General features: G+C 44.6%; 1 protein-coding gene across 7 annotated transcripts in view; it reads right to left on the bottom strand.

The window, feature by feature from the left end:
• The window catches only part of Trim2 (tripartite motif containing 2), a 155,795-nt gene that overhangs the window by 25,227 nt on the left and 111,874 nt on the right, over window positions 1-18,694 (bottom strand). For all 7 annotated transcript variants that reach the window (XM_076574319.1, XM_076574323.1, XM_076574324.1 and 4 more), the window contains exons 4-6: window positions 7,413-7,564; window positions 6,289-6,469; window positions 4,690-5,413 (exon numbers count right to left, since the gene is read on the bottom strand). In XM_076574319.1, coding sequence (XP_076430434.1) covers window positions 4,690-5,413; window positions 6,289-6,469; window positions 7,413-7,564 — 1,057 coding nt within the window. The remainder of the gene's footprint in view (window positions 1-4,689; window positions 5,414-6,288; window positions 6,470-7,412; window positions 7,565-18,694) is intronic.

The raw sequence follows: 18,694 nt of genomic DNA on the forward strand, positions 1-18,694 counted from the left end.
ATGCTATTCCAGTGGACTTCTGAGTACTGCTGGGGATGACAGATGATATAATGGCATTGTCCTTCACCTCAAGGAATTTACAGTCTTGTTGGTAGTAAGACAGAGGTATAAAAAATAATAGCAATCACTGTGGATTTTAAAAGAGAAAAGTAATAGGATTCAGGCTTGGGAGTGATCAAGTGTGAGGACACAGAGGGTGTTTGAAGAACATTGGGTTCCCACACAGATTTGTCCAGTCACATTCACTTTTCATTCTTCTGATCTTCACTCTCTCAGTACAAGACGTTTGTGATATGAACCTATCAATCATATTCTCTCTCCTTCACCTTTCCTTTGCTCTTTGCATTGGTCCCTCTGCCTGTATGCTATTTCCATCTGTTGACTTGAGTTAAGTCCTATTAAATTCTGGCTTAAACTCATTATTATAGCTTTCCATCACTAGCTCTCAGTAGTTGGCCAAGTTGGTCATGTATCTGTCACAGTCACACCAGAATTGTAAGCTCAGAAAGGAGATCACATTTCTGTCATCTCTATAATATATTCATTACTTAGCATAAGGTACCAGGTGCCCTAAAAATGTTTTGTTTTGTTTATTTAGCTTCATTACTTCATCATGAGTGCTGACTTTTACTACAGTCTTGCTATGGGATGTCGTTCTGTATGCTGTGAATGTGTGTTGCTCTGATTGGTTGATAAATAAAACTGCATTGGCCTATGGCAGGGCAGGATGGAGCCAGGCAGGAAAATCTAAGCAAGATAGGAGAGAAGAAAGGAGAGTTGGGCAGACACTGCTAGCAGCTGCCAGGAGAAGCAAGATGTAAAGTACCAGTAAGCCACAAGCCATGTGGCAAAGTATAGATTTATAGAAATGGGTTAATTTAAGATATAAGAACTAGCTAGTGAGAAGCCTGCCATGGCCATAGTTTAAAAATAATATAAGCCTCTGGGTGTTTATTTTGGTCTGAGCGACCGCGGGACTGGGCAGGACACAGAAAAACTTCCAACTACTGAGTCTAGATTAGGACCTGAAGTTAAAGAATTAAAAAAACAACAAAAACTCTAGGGATATTTTTAACCAATAGTATGAAAGGTCTGAACACTGAACAAGAAACATTTATGAAAGAACTTCAGACGCCATTAATAAGTGAAAAGATATTCTGTTTACCAGTATAGATTAGAAATGCATACTGGTAAAATGTCCATACTACCCAAAGTAATCTACAAATTCAATGTAATCCTTACCAAAATTCCAATAACATTTTCACAGAAGTAGAAAAATAATGCTAAAATTCATATGTAACCACAGAAACCTCCAAAAAGCTGAAGCAATTTTGAGGAAAAAGAGCAAAGCCAGAGGCATTACATTATCTGATTTCAACATCTACTTCAAAACTATTTGGACAAAACCAGAATAATATTAGGATCAAAAAGGTGCATATATTACTGGAATACAAGGCACAGAGGCCATCATGGAACATACCTATAATTCCAGGACTTGGCAGACCAAGGCAGGAAACTCTAGAGTTTAAGGCAAGCCTGGGCTGCACAGTACACAAAGTGAGACCCTGTCTCAGAAACAAAAACTCAACAGACCAAAAAAAGAACAGAGTGCTCAGAAATAAAGCCACACGTTTATGGTTAATTGATCTGTGACAAAGAACAGACAATGGGGACAGGAGAGTCCCTTCAACAAGTGGTGCCGGGAAATCCAGATGTCGACACGCAGATCATTAGATGCTGACCTCATAGCAAACACAAAGAGCAACTCAAACTGGGTTCTAGACTCAAAGCCTAGGACCTGAAACTGCAAATCCCACCCGAGGAGGTACAGGGGGAAGCTCATGGCACTGGCTTAAGCATCGGTGCTTTTAGGTGTGAGCCAATAGCACCAGCAATAAAGCAAAACAGAATGGGAGAAAATTCATGGCAACCGTACATCCAGTAAATCATTAATATCCAAAATACATAAGGAACCCAAAAAATTTCATAATCTTTTTTTAAAAATCTCTTCACTCTGGGGATTGTTTTGTTTGTCAAACAGAAGATTTTTAAGTTTAATGTTTTTGCTTTTGTTACCAATTTTGCTAGGCTCATATAAGAAGAAATTAAGAGAATGATTGCTTATGCAACCCAGGCTGGTCCTGAACTCTCAATCTTTCTGCCTCAGCAGTATACCAGTACATCTAGCTCCAAACAACTCAATGGTGAGAAGACAAACTGGAGCCAGTGAGATGGCCCAGCAGGTAAAGATTTATCACATAGACCTAGTGGTCTGAGTTGGAAGCTTGGAACTCACAGAGGAAGGAGAGAAGCAACCACGAAGTTCTCCAACTTCCACGTGCACACTAAGGTACTTGTGCCCCCTCCCCACATCACACACACACACACACACACACACACACACACACACACAAATAATAATAATAATAATAATAATAATAATAATAATAATAATATTTTAAAAGACAATGTGATTTAAACATGGGCAAAGGATCTCAATATCTAAATTCCTTAAAAGACATATAGGTAGCCAACAAGTATATTAAAGTGGTCGGCATTACTAACCATCAGGAAAATGCAAATTAAAACAACCACTACCATCAAAAAGACTAGATAAATGTTGATGAAGATGTGGATAAAGGGAAACCTTACCACACTTGTAGCCACTATGTATGTAAACAGTGTGAATGTTCTTCATAGAATTAAAAATAGAACTAACATAGTCCAAGACTAGGATTCCCCCCCCCAAAAAAAAAGAAACCAAATGTCAAAGTATTTGAAAGTGTGTCAAAGAGAATACTACTAGCGCTCTCTCTCTCTCTCTCTCTCTCTCTCTCTCTCTCTCTCTCTCTCTCTCTCTCTCTGTGTGTGTGTGTGTGTGTGTGTGTGTGTGTGTGTGTGTGACAACATGGAAGAATCTAGAGGACAATTTTGCATTTTACAGACATGGAAGCTGAAGTTGGGGAACGCAGAAATATATGCCTAAGGCGTAAGTGGAGGAACTGGAGTGGCAGGATCCAGTCCCGTGTCTGTCCCAGCTTGTCCCCGTACCCACAGGTGGCCAATAAAGGCAAGCTCTGAACAGACAAGTTATATGTCATTCCACAGTCCTTACCACGATTCACAGTACGAATTGGGCAACTCAGCCCACAAATGTTCCACGGAGCCTTAGTTTCCCAGGCTGGTCCATGGAAAACAGATGGGAAAAGTTGGCCAGCACTGTTAATCCTTCCCTTTCACAGGACACAGTGCATATCAGCAGATTCCCATCCTGGGAAGTTCTGCGGTAGAAAAATCTGTTTTCCTTCTAGGTGTGCCAGTCAGCAGACTGTGTAGCACTCTCAGGCCCTGGGATGGAGACACCACAGGGGGATGAGCAGGCTGCAGGAAAAGACACCACAGGGGGATGAGCAGGCTGCAGGAAAAACACCACAGGGGGGTGAGCAGGCTGCAGGAAAGACACCACAGGGGGAAGGAGGCAGGCTGCAGGAAAAACACCACAGGGGAGTGAGCAGACTGCAAGAAAGACACCACAGGGGAGTGAGCAGACTGCAGGAAAAGACACCACAGGGGGATGAGCAGACTGCAGGAAAAGACACCACAGGGGGATGAGCAGGCTGCAGGAAAAGACACCACAGGGGGAAGGAGCGGGCTGCAGGAAAAGACACCACAGGGGAAGGAGGCAGGCTGCAGGAAAAGACACCACAGGGGGAAGGAGGCAGGCTGCAGGAAAAGACACCACAGGGGAAGGAGGCAGGCTGCAGGAAAAGACACCACAGGGGGAAGGAGGCAGGCTGCAGGAAAAGACACCACAGGGGAAGGAGGTAGGCTGCAGGAAAAGACACCACAGGGGAAGGAGGTAGGCTGCAGGCTGCAGGTACTTTTTGAAACAAAATGCAAGCTTTTATTTTCCCTAAGAACGACTGAGCCCTTTGTGATTTATGTTTAGGCTTCTTTCTCTTGAGAAAGAAAGCAGTGAAAACCAACATAAAAGTACAGAGCGACAGACAATAAATCAGAGGGAGGGGCAACTCTGCATTCCCATCTCTGAGCTCAGGCTACACCTTCTGGCTCCATCCCCAAGCCATTGCCTTCTCCACCCTGCAGTCTTAGGGGCTGTTCTCTGCAAGGTTGGCTGGCCACACAGCTGCCCGCACAGCTGGCCCCCACGGGTCTCCCACTCCTTGCACGAGTTGGGACTGAGAGGTATTAGAAATCCGTTTGTGGGTCTGCTACTGCCCAAGCCCACAGATTTCACATAAATACAAGTATTTGCCTGAGGCAAGGCTCTTTCTGCCTTTGGGTTAGGCAGGAGTCCTCCAAAGACACTCCCACCAAAGTGAGAGTGATTCTGTGAATCCTTTAAATTATCCAGGTTATGAATGTTGGGGATTCTCTATTTTTCTTTTTGCTTATTTTCAGTTTCTCACTGGCAGTACTTATTTCTTGAAAAGGAGAAGGCTGAAGAGGAGGAAGGGAGAGGAGAAAAGAGAGGAGGGGGAGGAAGGGAGAAGGAGAAAAGTTGGGGGGAGGAGGAAGAAGAACATTTGCAAAGAGCCTACAGAAGCTAGCCTACTACAACCAAAAGCTCCCCCACCTGCTCCTCCGAAGTGTAGGACCCCCACTGGCAGGAACGCTTGCCGGGTGGCCCCCTAGCCACTCAGTCCAGGCACAGCACTCACTCCTTACCCACTCGGAAGATCAGGTCGTCCTCGATGGGGTTCTCTTTTCGCTTGCCGGTGCTGTACATGCTGGCGGGTCTCTTCACAGCCTTCTGCTTGACGTGGCCGCTCCCAGGGGACTTGACGCGCCGCTTCACGCCCTCGGTGGTGGGGGACACATCGGCAGAGCGGATGACCTTGAGTTTGAACGGGCTGCCTCGGATGTGCTGGTCGTAGAGCCTGAGGGACAGGGTGAAGTCCCCCTCCTTCTGCACGGTGTACAGGAACTCGTAGGTGCCGTTCTTATTGTCCAGGATCTCTCCGTCCGCCACGCTGCCGTCGGGGGTGCTGAGCTCCGCGGTGAGGTACGCGTTGCCTGTCTTGCAGAGCTCTCCGTCTTTGTCCTTCGTGGTTATGGTGACGGACATGGGCTGCCCGATGATGGTCTGCCGAAGGCCCTCACCCGTGGCCACCGTCTCCGAGGCGACAGCGTTCGTGGTGAGGATGGTCCCTAGGTTGTGGATGGACTTCTTCAGTCCCTCGGTTTCCACGATGAAATCCAGCTGATCGTTCTCGCGCGGGTGCAGTGGGAAGTCCTGGTCCGCCAGTTCGTTCAGCTTCTCGCTCATCTGCTTCTTCACCAGCAGCACCTCCGTCTCCGTGCCATGGTTGAGGGCCTGAGCCGTGAAATTGCTGCAGCTCTTAATGCTCTCCTGGCCTTGGAGCAGGGTATCCAGTTGTGACTGCAGCACCTGCCAGGTACACAGAAGCAGTGAGCACTTCCTACAGGACACAGCGCGGCCTGCGGGACGCTTGCCAAGGAGCTGGGGCAGAGCCCTCCGCCCAAAAGAACCAGCTTCTATACCCGCCCACTCAGGTGGCTCCGCACCGGCTGCATTCCATTTAACCCAGTGAACCCATGCAAAATGCTAAATTGCCTTTCCAGTGCCTTCTGGAGATTTCCCTTCCGCCTCACCCTGCCTCATCACCCACACGTGCCTTTCTTGGGTCATCTGTTTACACGGGGCAAAGCAGAAAGGACACTACCAAGAGTGTGGCAACACAAACTGTCTGCTCGATGTGAAATAGTCATTACTCCGTGGCTTTCCCTAACCTTCAGAGCTGCCTGGTCACCACCTCAAGGAACAAAAACCAACCATTTGAGAAGTCTCCGCATTTGAATACCAGAAGCTCTCCTCCCCGGCGGCTTGGTGAACAGCCTGAACAAAGGCTGCAGTCAGGATCCACTTTGAAGTTGAGGAACAGGTTGGTGTGGGTGAGAGCAGTTAAGAGACTCTCCCACATTATAATTAAGGGAGGAAAACATTCCAGGCAACTCTAAACCCTGAAAACATCACGATATGCAACCTCTCCTTATGTCAAACGATACATTGCTACAGAAGGTCACAGAATCCCAGTTTTGCCAAAAGAAAAACGGGGGTGGGGGTGAGTGGGGAATTCTCTACTAAATGAAAACAGGAGTTCACAGCACAGTGGTGACATTTAAGGACCTGTGTAGGCCCCTGCCGCCACTGCTGCTGTTAGAACACAGTAAGCCGGTGCTCTGAATGGAGCGGCCCTGGCGGCACACCTCCTACAGGAAACCTGTAGGACAGCAGAACCTTACTTTGTGTTTGAGGCCATAGTTGACCTCCAGCTCCATGAGCAGCACGCTCTTGCGAACATTTAAAGTCTTCTGCAGCTCATCAAAGGTGGAGTGGATGTCATCTACGATGCTGGCCTTTTGGTTGGTTAACTGATGGATGATTTCTGAGATGAACTGAAGAGCAGAATCTATTTCTGGGAGTCTGAGAGACAGGAGAGTCGTTAACCATCATTAACCCAGAAGTACTCCAAAGTCTACCTACACCTTTCAGTTTCTCTAAAAGCAGAATGCCTTTTCTATGCTGCTTCTCACCATCTTTAAAAAGCAATAGAACCAATGTGACTTTCAGGGTCACATCTCTTTCAGTCTGTCTTCAACCATAGACTGTTAATTATTGATGGTGTGATATTCCTCGTCATAGAAGATTGCCTTGTGCACATAGAATGTTTAACAGTTTAATGTTTAGAGTGCTCTCTCCTCTACCCAATGCCCACAGCATATCCCCACCCCACCAATGCTAGGACCCCAAAATGCCTTTAGGTATTGTCAAGCATTCTGGGTGGGTGGGGTTGGTCAGAATTGCCTGTGGTAAAGAACCACTATAATCTATATGTCTAGCTTTATCATTTTTTTCCCCAGTCATATAAACTTAGCTTAACTCAGAGTATCTGGAGAACTTCTTGTAAGTATCCAAGTTCCTTTAAGTAACATTGAAAGACTACACTTTTCTCACTGAGACTTTTGACTATTTTGTCTCGTTTTTCAACTGGTTGTTGATGTCTTCTTTTCGGTTTCTCTCATAAAGGACATGGTACTACTTTTATTTGTGTCCATGCCAAAGGAAAAAAAAAACCCGAAAACAAACACTCTAGGAAAATTGAGCAATCAGTGCTCAGCACGATTGTATGGGGCTCGGCAGAGAAGAGCCATCCCAGCCGCCACCGCAGCCCGGAAGTATGGCAACAGCTCTCAGGAAAACCTTGGTTCTGGTTCGAGGCAGGAAATTCAGAGATCTCATGATCAAGAAGAACGTAGGACATACAGAGTCATATATACAGGCTAGCACGGCTCTACCATCTCAGATACCAGACGTGGAGGCCGGGCCTCACATGGGGAGGGGTGGGGAGTCTGGAGGGGCATGGCACCTTTTGTTGACTGCATCCAGCTGGACCTGGAGTGAGGCCTTATGCTGTTCTACCACATCCTTCAGGGGTACGGTGGGGTGCTCCGCGTGCTCCCCCTCGGTGCACTCCCGACACATGGCCGTCTCACAGGACTGGCAGTAGAATTCCATCACCTGTGGGAACACAGAGCGCTTACTCTGCAGGAAGCGTATATATACATGCTCCCCCTTCCTTCTCAGTCATGAAAGCTGCTGGCATCACAGGGGCTAAGCTTCGACATGACAGGCCTCAAGCAGAGGTGCATCTGACTCCACAGCCGCTGCCGTGGCTCTCAGACACGTGGGCCTCAGAACCTAAGTTCTTTGTAAAGCACTGAGGACTTCAAAAGAGCTTTTGAGCCAGGCATGGTGGTGGAAATCTTTAGTCCTAGCACTCAGGAGGCAGAGGAAGATGGAACTCTGTAAGTTCCAGGCCAACGTGTTCCACATAGAAAGTTCCAAGGCAGCCACGGCTGTTCAGTGAGACCCTGTCTCAAAAACAAACAAAAAGGAGCTTTGATATCTATGGATTCTTTCCTTCCCATGGATATTTGTCATATTAAAAATGAAACAAAAATTTATTTATTAATGTACTGAAAGTGAAGCCACTTAAATACTACTGTTGGCTAATAAATAATAATAATTGGTGAAAAACAATATTTGCAAGACGGAAAATGTTGGGAGGAACACGGCATGGCTTTGCATTTCAGCACATCTCGGCAGTGTTCAGCTTGATAAGAGACATCTGAGTTCTCCTCTGTCTCTGTGTCATTCTATGATGACAGAACCCATCACCCAGATTCCGGGAAGTTCCACCACACACACCTAAGAGAAAGAGAGTAAAAAAGACAAGTGCTACCTTTCTATTTCCGTGCTATGAATGCAGTATGCACCTTGTGGGTCCTCTGAAGAGGTCTGGGGATCCAGAAGGGCTCCTGAATCTTATTTAAAACTGACACTGCATTTCCCATGTCAACCAAGGCCGACACTGAACTGCCACATGCTGCTTGTGAGAGAAGAGAGGGCCGCCTCGAGTGTGGAAGGGGTTAGACCGTGGCAATGTTTATTTAGAAGTTAGTCAGTGTACACACTGTGTTTAGAAATCACAAACACTATGCCATATGACTTGCATTTTCTGCTCTGAATTCAATGTCTTCCGCCGTCTGAGAAGTGAGATGACGGGGGAGGAAATTATAAGGAAAGAAAAGGACATGAAGTCTTATATGGACACTAAAAATCTAAAAAAACGTCATCAAGACCAGAGCCCATCATCCTACGCTTACTAACCCCTTCTTACTCTATTTATTTTGCTTTATGTCTGAGTGTTTTGCCAGGTCCCATCCTTGGGAACAGGAGTTGCAGATGATTCTAAGTGGCCATGTGGGTGCTGGGAATTGAACCCAGATTCTCGACAAGAGCAGCCAATGCTCTAACCACTGAGCTATCTCTCCAGCCACTCTTCTTAATTTATATTTTCAACAACTGGTGGCAGGAGAGTGGACTTACTGAGTAAGGAAACCTCGGCCATATCACTAACTGATGACTAAGCTAAGCTAATGGGACATATTCCAGTGGTTACACATGACAAAAATGTAACCTTTACAAAACTGGTCCAGAAAAGTCACTAAGAAAAAAAAAGGTATAACAGAGAGAAAATAGGATTTCTAGAGTTGCTACAATACTTTCTTTCTTTCTTTTTCTTAAAGATAGAATCTCCCTCTGTAGCCCAGGCTACCCTCAAACTCACCACCTCCCTGCTTTAGCCTCTTAAGTAGTTACAATTGAAGGTGTATGACACCATGTACACCCTTCATCACAGTATTTTAAATGCCTTAATTTCTAATGAAAAAATGATAAGTCATAAAAAATAAGAGAGAGAGAGAGAGAGAGAGGTGGCTGGAGACGGCTCCGAGGTTAAGAGACCCGGCTGCTCTTCCAGAGGACCCGGTTTGACTCTCAGCACTCACGTGGTGGCTCACAACCAGCTGTATCTCAGGTCTCAGGGACCTGACAACCTCTTCTGGTGTCGGTGGGCTCTACACACACATGATACACAGACATACACCCATACACATAACACCACAGGCAAAACACCCATATACACCAAAGAAAAAGAATAAAATTTCAAGTTTTTAAAAGCGAAGATGGTCCACACCAAAATAAATTAATAATAGCTGTCTCTTAGTAAATCCAGATTGGACTTACCAGAGCTTAAATCAACTCTTATAGACAGTCTCAGAACTAAAAGAAACCATACACACACACACACACACAAAACAGCTAGATGAAGCCAAAGATGATGCCTCATCAAATAGAGGATATTAAAGGGACAGAATTTTTGTTTGTTTGGTTTTGTTTTTTGAGACATGTTTTCTCTGTATAGATCTGGTTGTCCTAGAACTAGCTCTGTAGACCAGACTAGCCTTGAAATCAGAGATCCACCTGCCTCTGCCTCCCAGGTGCTGGGATTAAAGATGTGTGCCACCACCCCCCAGCTAGAGACACAGAAATTATAAGAAGGAACAGAACAGAAATATCCCAGCACTGGAAAGTATAACAATTAAAATGTAAAACTCACGGGAGGGGTTTCCCAGACAACATGAGCAGCAGGCCGGAGAAGAAAAATCAGTAAAGGTGAAATTAAATCATTTCAGCTTACAGGGCAGAAATAAAAAAAAGTAAAGAAAAAGTAACACAACCTAGAAGTCTCAGAAGAAAGGGGAAAGAAGAAAGAGATAATATTTGAGGGCTAGCAAGATGGCTTAGTGGCCCCACTTGCAAGCAAACCCCACGACCTGAGTTTCATCCCTAGGACTTACATGGTGAAAGTAGAGAACCAACTCTGCCAAGTTGTCCTCTGACCTCCACTCCCAAGCTCGCTCTCTCTCTCTCTCTCTCTCTCTCTCTCTCTCTCTCTCTCTCTCTCTCTCTCTCTCTCTCTCACACACACACACACACACACACACACACACACACACAGAAAGACAGACACACAGACAGACAGACAGACAGACAGACAGACACACACACACACACACACACACACACTTAAAAATGAGAAAAGAAATCTTTAAAAGGCAAAAACAGCAATGAAAATGTTTGGGGACATAGCTCAAGGATAGAGCTCTTACCCCAAATGCACAAGGCACCAAATCCAACATCAAATAAATAAATAAATGTCCAAAGAAACAAACTGAATGTTTAACCTAAAGGTGTAGAAAAAGAAGTTTTCTGTGAACTACCACTGAAAAGGATCTGGGCAGCTAATTTAGCATCAGACACAACAGTCACAGAGAGAAGTGTGTAACTGATAAGATGGAAATTGTATAAATTGAAGAATAAAAACTTTATTTAGATGGCCAAGAGAGGAAGAAGCCTCAAATTACTAAAATCAGGAGGGAAAGTATGTAGATTTTGCTACTGATATCTTGGAAACATAAAGAATTATAACGAATTATAATGGCACTATGGATAGTTAGATGCCAGCAGGTTGAATAGCCTAGATGGCATGGACAGATTTCTAGAAACACCCAAACTACCAAAACAGATGCATAGGAGAAATACAAGTCTTAACAAAGTTATAGTCAGAAAACTGGCATCAAAGAAAGACCTAGGATCCAACGCTTCACTGACAGAATCTGCCAAGCATTTTAGATAAGAAATTATTTCATGGGGCTGGAGAGATGGCTCTATAGTTAAGAGCACTGGTTGCTCTTCCAGAGGACCTGGGTTCAATTCCTGGCACCCACATGGCAACTCCGGGAAATCTGACATCCTCACATGAGCAAAACACCAATTCACATAAGATAAAAAAAAATAATAAATTATTAGAAAAAAATTATTCCAATCCTTCCCAAATGCTTCTAAAAAGTATAAGAGGAACAGGTTGAGGTGGTGTACACCTTTAATACCAACACATGGGAGGCAGAGGCAGGTGGACCATTGTGAGTGTAAGGCTTGCCTGGTCTACATAGTGAGTAGTCGAGTTCTAGGGCAAGGTGATATAGTGAGACCCTGTCTCCAATAAAATAAAAGAAAAGTGAGTCGTGTGTGTGTGTGTGTGTGTGTGTGTGTGTGTATGTGTATGTATATGTGTTTGTGCAGCATTTCCTAATTCACTGGGCCAAGGGTATTGCAAAAGAATAACAGACTGATTGATATCCCTTGTATATTTGGGTAAAAAATCCTGTGCAATGAACTAACAAAACCCAACCACACATCAAAAGGATGGTAGGATTTATCCCAAGATTGCAGGGAGAGTCACATATGAAAATCATGACCTGGGCATGTGACATCACCAGGCCAAAATGGTTGTTTATAGATGTGGAGTTACTTTTTGCGGGTGATGAAAATCTTCTGGAACCAGATAGTGGTGATATCTGCACAATTTTATGAATATAAAACCCACTAACTATATACTTTTAAGTGTTTGAAATATTGACTTTGATGTGATGTGATTTTTACCTTAAAAGAAAAGAAAAAACAACCCTGAGTGCGCCTTAGAGTTGACAGCAGCAAGTGTTCATTACCTGAGACTCAATACCCCAAGTGTGTCCTGGGAGAAAGAACTCTGGAATCATCTTTTGAAGTGCCGAAAGCTAGTGGTTCTTAAATGCTCATTCTAGGCTTTCACAGCTGAGGCTTGTTGAGTTTGGCACTAATGGTGGGGTGACTGTGTGCCCCTCAGCTGAGCTCATCCACCTCTGGAGAGATGATGCCACTGTCCCCAGGGGTGGGAGGGCGGCCAGAGGCCGGGGTGAGCTTATTGGTGTTGACAGGTGGTCACCGTCTGTGTCCATCAGCAGAGGAGATGGCAGGGCCACCTGCATTCCTAGGGGGAAAAGGATGCTCCAGGCCTGTGGCCAATCTGGAGGCCTTTGTGGGGATCCTGACAGTTGATGGGGGAGGGGAGGGCAGACTCACCCTGAATTCCCCTTCCTGTCAACATCCTTGTTAGTTGTGGGACGGAGCCTCCCTGAACACTGACAGGGCTCCCTGGTCATGTGTCTCCCCAGGATCACAAGGCATGAGCTCAAGTGTTGGCTTTAAGAGCAAAGAGCCTCTTAGATCATCGGCTGTCATTCTGTTTTCTTTAGGACTTGGCAGAGCGGTCCCGGCGGTTTAATGAGCAGAGCGCACAGCATTTCAGCACGTGACAGGCCTTCATCCACTGGTGCTAATCAGCGTGGCAGCACCCCACTTTGCTGTTAATCACCTGATTTTATTAACCTTCATACGCTCAACCAGTTCTTAAAGATTTACCCATGGCAATTAACTGCAGCAGTTTATCTGGGATACTGCGTTTGGCTTGCATATGCAATGAGCATTCCCGTTTCAAAGCGTAGCCATCAACTCCTACCGTCTATGACCAGACTACAGAGAGCTAAGACACTAAGATATGTGCTGCTAATTCCCCACGGCCTCTCGCTGGTTCATAAATTTTATGATCCTGAAGACTCACAGCGATTCTGCATGGAGGAAGTGCTCAGAACATACTTCCAACTTCTTCGTTCACCTCAAGGAGGGTCAGAGCCTTTAGACAGATTTAGCTTTTGATGTGACGGGATGACCTGCATTTGGCAGAAAGGAGGGGAGGGGGGACTTGAACCTGAAGAACCATTAATGGTTCTGGAGGTGCTGGAATTAGCAGGGCATCTAGCATCCAAGGGTCTCTGGTGCTGAAGTGGGCTCAGAAAAGCATCTTCAGGAATTCCTTTCTATTCCCCTGTAAGTCAGGGTCTCAATATACAGACCAAACTGGCTTCAAACTCAGACTCACAGAGATCCTCCCCAGTGCTGTGATTAAAGACATGTGTCACTAACCTAGGAATTCTTTTCTAATTTGTCCACCAGACAGTAGCCAGAGACCCCTCCTTCCTTAGTTTTCCTAAGAAAGAGAGTGTCTTTTATAGAAATTCAGTTGTTTTGCTCTTTATTTATTTCTGAGGTTCTGGGGAGGGGACCCAGGGCCTTGCAAATGCTCTACCACAAGCTACACCATAAATCCTGTAATTTTAATTTTATTCACTTTTTTTTCATGCTGTGGTTTGAAGTCAGGGCCCTATGAGTGGGTGACAAGCTCCACCCATTACCCCATTATTTTGAGATGGGGGTCTTGCTTCATAGTCCAGGTTGGCTTCGAACTTGTGAACTTGTGATCCTCCTACCTGAACTTCCCAAGTGCTAGATTTATAGGCAACACTACCATTCCTAGTGCATAGCGATTTTAGAGTTAATCACCTCAGTGGAGGGCACCATTACATCCTTGCCAAAATCTCAGACCTGCGGTCGTCGCCTGGCAACCCCAGCTTGGTGCCAATCAACTCCTTTGATGTAGTTCTCCCCCCCTCCTTCCTGCTGGATCAGAGCCTCCAGTGGATTAGTCCAGCAGATGGACTCCACAGCTTCCCTCCATCTCAGTCTCCTCTGTTTTGAATCAACCCTCTCACATCCCCTGCTAGTTTGAGATGGGTTCAATGTAAATTGTACATAGGTGTGCCAATGTTTAACGGTCTTTAACAGAGCCTCAGACTGAGGCCAGGATCAAGTTCCCAATAACTGCATCCTTCCTCCAAGTCCTGGTCTTTTCATCTCTCTGGCCCATCGCCATTTCTTGGCTCCCTGAAGACCCTGGGCTGACAGCACAGTAGAACACAGCAGACTTTTCCATTCTCTCTGCAACTCTGTCCCTTCTGAACAAAATGTCATTCTTCTTTCCATACTGTATACACTGTATCTACTGTACACACCACGTAGATACTGTATCCATATGGCATATACTGTGTACTGTGCATACTGTATACACTGTGGTCTCACAGAGAAAAGCCAGAAGTCTAAACATAAATATATTCACATATACCAACAGTTATATGTCATTTGTTTCAAAGACATCGATTTGGGGCTGTGAGTGAAGTTTTGATAAAGCCTGTGCTCTACCCTAGCTAAAAATTCTTAGTACCCATCCATCAATCAATCTATCAATCAAATCAATCAATCAGCTTTAATAGTCACACATCAATCAGTTATATGGGCTGATAATAACCTCATCAGGTATCTAATATTGTAAATTTATATTATTTCAATTTTTTACTATAATATAGAAAGTCAATATTTAATATAGAATACAACATTCCTATTGGAAATCATCACCTTATCCATGATTTCCTTACAAATAATTCTGTTAGTGGAATTGCTGAATTAAAAGTTGAGAGGCTATCTGAAATGCCTGTTATATTTGGGCCCAACTGACTTCACCTTTCTAAAGAACAATTTACTCTTTTTTCCACAAGACCTAAGGTCAGAGGACCACTCTGTGGCATTGTTCTCTCCTTCCACCTTCTGTGGGTGCAGAGTTTGAACTCAGGTCGTAGACCTGTGCAGTGAGCGCCTTTACCTGATGAACCATTTCTCCAGCCCCTGGTTATCATCTTTTAAAAGAAAATAGAATAGAGATAATTATTTTTTGTGAAGCCTAACCTCCCTAATGCGATTTTCTTTTAGCCATTTATGCTTTCCCTGTGGATTTTCTAAGATCTTTGCTCAATTTCTTTGGAGATAATCATATTTTCCTTGTCAGTATTCTTACATATAAAGAACTCTCTGAGGCCTTTTCATTAAGAATTTTATGGTTAGTATTATAAGTTAAATTATTAATAGCTTTCATTTTCTGTCTTCCCTAGGTTTTGGTATCAGGCATATAAATGAAGCACAAATTAGGTGAGAAGTTTTTGTCTTTCACTACTCAGGAGTATACTAAGAATCTCACACACTACTTTCCTCCACGTTTCATAATTTACTTTGTTGTTCTTTTCTTAGCTTCTTGAGTTTTTGTGTGTGTTTGTTTTTGAGACAGGGCCTCATTATATGGCCAGGATGTCTTTGAACTCACAATATAGGCCACATACCAGGCTTCCAACTTCCTAAGTTGCATTCTTCTCAAATAAAATAAAATACTTATTTAACCTACAGAAATCTCCTTTAAAAAAAAATATATGGAGTTATTTACCCCATACACGAGATGGTAAAATATTCACTTCTGTATGGTTTTTTGTTGTTGTTGTTTTATGTGCATTGGTGTTTTACCTGCATGAAGGTGTTAGATCCCCTGGAACTGGAGTCACAGACATCTGTGAGCTATCATGTGGGTACTGGGAATTGAACCTGGGTCTTCTGGAAGAATAGCCAGTGCTCTTAACTGCTGAGCTATCTCTCCAGGCCCCAATTCTGTGTTTTATATAGCCCTGTTTTGCCCTCACTTTATGTATTAAAGAGTGGTGAGCTTCAAAAAGACATTTTGTGTTTTTTCCATGAACACTTGCCAGTTTAACTTTAGTATACTGGGTGGGAGATAAATACACTGACATTTTGTTGTGGCCTAGTTATACGGTCAATTTCAGTGGCTCAAGTTCTCCCAATCTCAGCTTTGCTCAACAGACTATCTTCCTAAAACACACAGGTTTTTGTGTGAGGGAGGCAGATTCCTGCATGAACGTCCAAGGCAGGCAGATTCTCACATGAACATCCTCTTTCCTCTGAAATACGTCTTCTGCTCTGGGCTCAGTGATACTCTGCAGTCCTGCAACTTACCGACAGTAGCTGGACATCTCAGTAAATGCAAACCCGATGCCCAGCCTCAGTCTCACTACTCTGTCCACCCTTCAGACAGTCAACTGTTCACCTCCTATTCTGAAGGTTTAATGTTCTGTGCTGTTTTTGGAATTTAGGTCAAGTGCTTTCTTGATGGTATCACAGTGTGTCACAATCTCTCCCGAGCTACTTTTCTGTTCCTCCCTGCAACTCTCCCGCCCAGCTGTATTGTGGCCTCACCTCCAGACTTCATGTTCCAGGTGCCCCGGCTGCCTACCATTCCTGAACACCACCACACCTTTACATTGATTACCATGTTATCCTCCCAAGTGCCATTTATTTGACGTTCTACACAACCACCGGTTCAAATCTAGGCTGGTGCCTACAGTTGGACTCCTAGTGTTCCTAAGACTTCCTTCCCTACCAAGCAGGGTCTGCAGGGAGCCCCGTGACTGAACTAAACTTTACAGGAACTTGTACCTGACAGAAACGTTTTCCTAGATGTAGCACTTAGGATGGGAATCCAGGCAGAGAGCCTCAGTATTCGCTCTGAGCCAATAAGGAAAGGGGGCAGAAAAGTAATATTCAACCTGCTTTAGGAGGAAACTTTTCAGCTTGTTTTGGTAAAACATACACACTAGTCTCCCTTGGATTATAGTGTATATGTTATACATTGGTGTTATTACTAGCTTGGTGTACTACTAATTAGTTACAGATGTGCAAGGCATGATGTCTTCTTGTGTTTGAAGCTATCATAAAGCTCAGGATGATATTTATTCTAGGTCTAGCTTCAATGATGTGTTAGTCAAACTGGTGCTTAACCTGTCCAAGCCTGAGACTCTCTGTCTATGGATAAGGAAGGGTCACTTACAGGTGCCTTGCAGACTGCGTTGGGAAGCCGAGTGCGGGTGTCTGGCAAATCTGTGCAGCAGTCTGCTGAAGATACAATTCTCAGCGCTAAGGTCTCTGCCCACTTGAACTCATTCTAGAGGGAGAGCTCCAAGACCAATGAACAAACAGCCCACAGATGACATTATGATTGCCATAGGGCAGAATAGGAAGTGACATGATGAAGGTAAATTGCTATCAAGAGGTGGCTGGACATGATGGCACATGCCTTTCTTCCCAGTACTCAGAAGGCAGAGGCAGGCATATCTCCATGAGTTCAAGGCCAGCCTGGTCTACATAGACAGTTCTAGACCAGTGAGGAGTGCATAGTGAGACCCTGTCTCAAAAAAGAGGTGGCTTGCCTCAGAGAGTGTAGCTAGAAAAGAATTTCTGGGAAGGAAATGGGGAATGGAGGTGAAGGGCAAACAAGCCACAGGAGAGAAGGCATGGGACACCGCGGGAAGAAGGAATGGGACAGCCAGCTGAAGGCAGAAATGCCACTGAGGAGGTTAAGGAGGCCAGGCCGGCTGAAGCAGAGTGGGCGAGTGCAGTGAGAGAAGCAGTCAACGGCTGAGGAAGAATGCTCGGCTCTAACAACCACTTGCGCTGCTGGTGGTTTATAATACACTGGGGGTGGGGTTTATATTACAATTAGCTTCAAACACTTCTTAAGTGGCCAGTTTAAGGGGAACAGTGAATAAAGTCACTGCTTAGAATGAATATAGCATTAGGGATGGAGGTATAGTTCAGTGACAGGGCATGAGCATTCAGAAAGCCCTGGGTTTGATTCCTAACACCAAATCACCACCACCACCACCACCACCACCACCACATCATCATCATCATCATCATCATCATCATCATCATCATCATCATCATCATCATCTAATACAGGGAGCAGTGCCAGGAATTGAATCCAGAGACTTTCCCATGATCATCATCATCATCATCATCATCATCATCATCATCATCATCATCTAATACAGGGAGCAGTGCCAGGAATTGAATCCAGAGACTTTCCCATGATAGGTATAATGGTTGGAATGAGAATGGCCTCCATAGGCTCATGTATTTGAATGCTTGGTCCCCAGCTGGTGGAACCGTTCGGGAAGGATTAAGAGGTTTGGCCTTGTTAAAGGAGGTGTGTCACTGAGAAGAGGCTCTGAGGTTTCAAACGACTCCTGTGAGCCAGGCAGTGGTGACATACACCTTTAATCCCAGTACTTGGGATGCAGAGGTAGGTGAGTTTAAGGTCAGCCTGGTGTACAGAGAAAATTCCAGGACAGCCAAGGCTACACAGTAAAACACTGTCTCAAAAAACAAAACAAAACAAAAAGACTCATAAGATTCCCTGTCCCTCTATCTACCTCACAGTTATGGTTGTGTCTAAAGATATGAGATCTTAGCTACTGCTCCAGCATCATGCCTGCCTGTCTGCTGCCATGCTCCCTGCCATAATAGTCATGGACTCTAACACTCTGAAACCCAAGCCCCAAATGAAATGCTTTCTTTTATAAGCTGCCTTGGTCATAGTGTTTTATCACAGCAATAGGAAATTAACTAAGATACTAGGCATGCAATCTACCACTGAGCTACAATCCAACCTCTAAGAAGTATGTATGTATTTTTAGAGAGTCTCTCTGTATTGCCAAGGCTGGTCTCAGACTCATCATCCTTCTCTCTCAGCTTCTCGAGTGCTAGGATTATAGGTATGCACACCACGCCTGGATCAAGAAATAATTTTAACAGCTAACCTTTACTGAGAGCTTACTATGCGCTTTATATCATCAA

The sequence above is a fragment of the Peromyscus maniculatus genome, chromosome 6 (assembly GCF_049852395.1).
Source record: "Peromyscus maniculatus bairdii isolate BWxNUB_F1_BW_parent chromosome 6, HU_Pman_BW_mat_3.1, whole genome shotgun sequence".
NCBI lineage: Eukaryota > Metazoa > Chordata > Mammalia > Rodentia > Cricetidae > Peromyscus > Peromyscus maniculatus.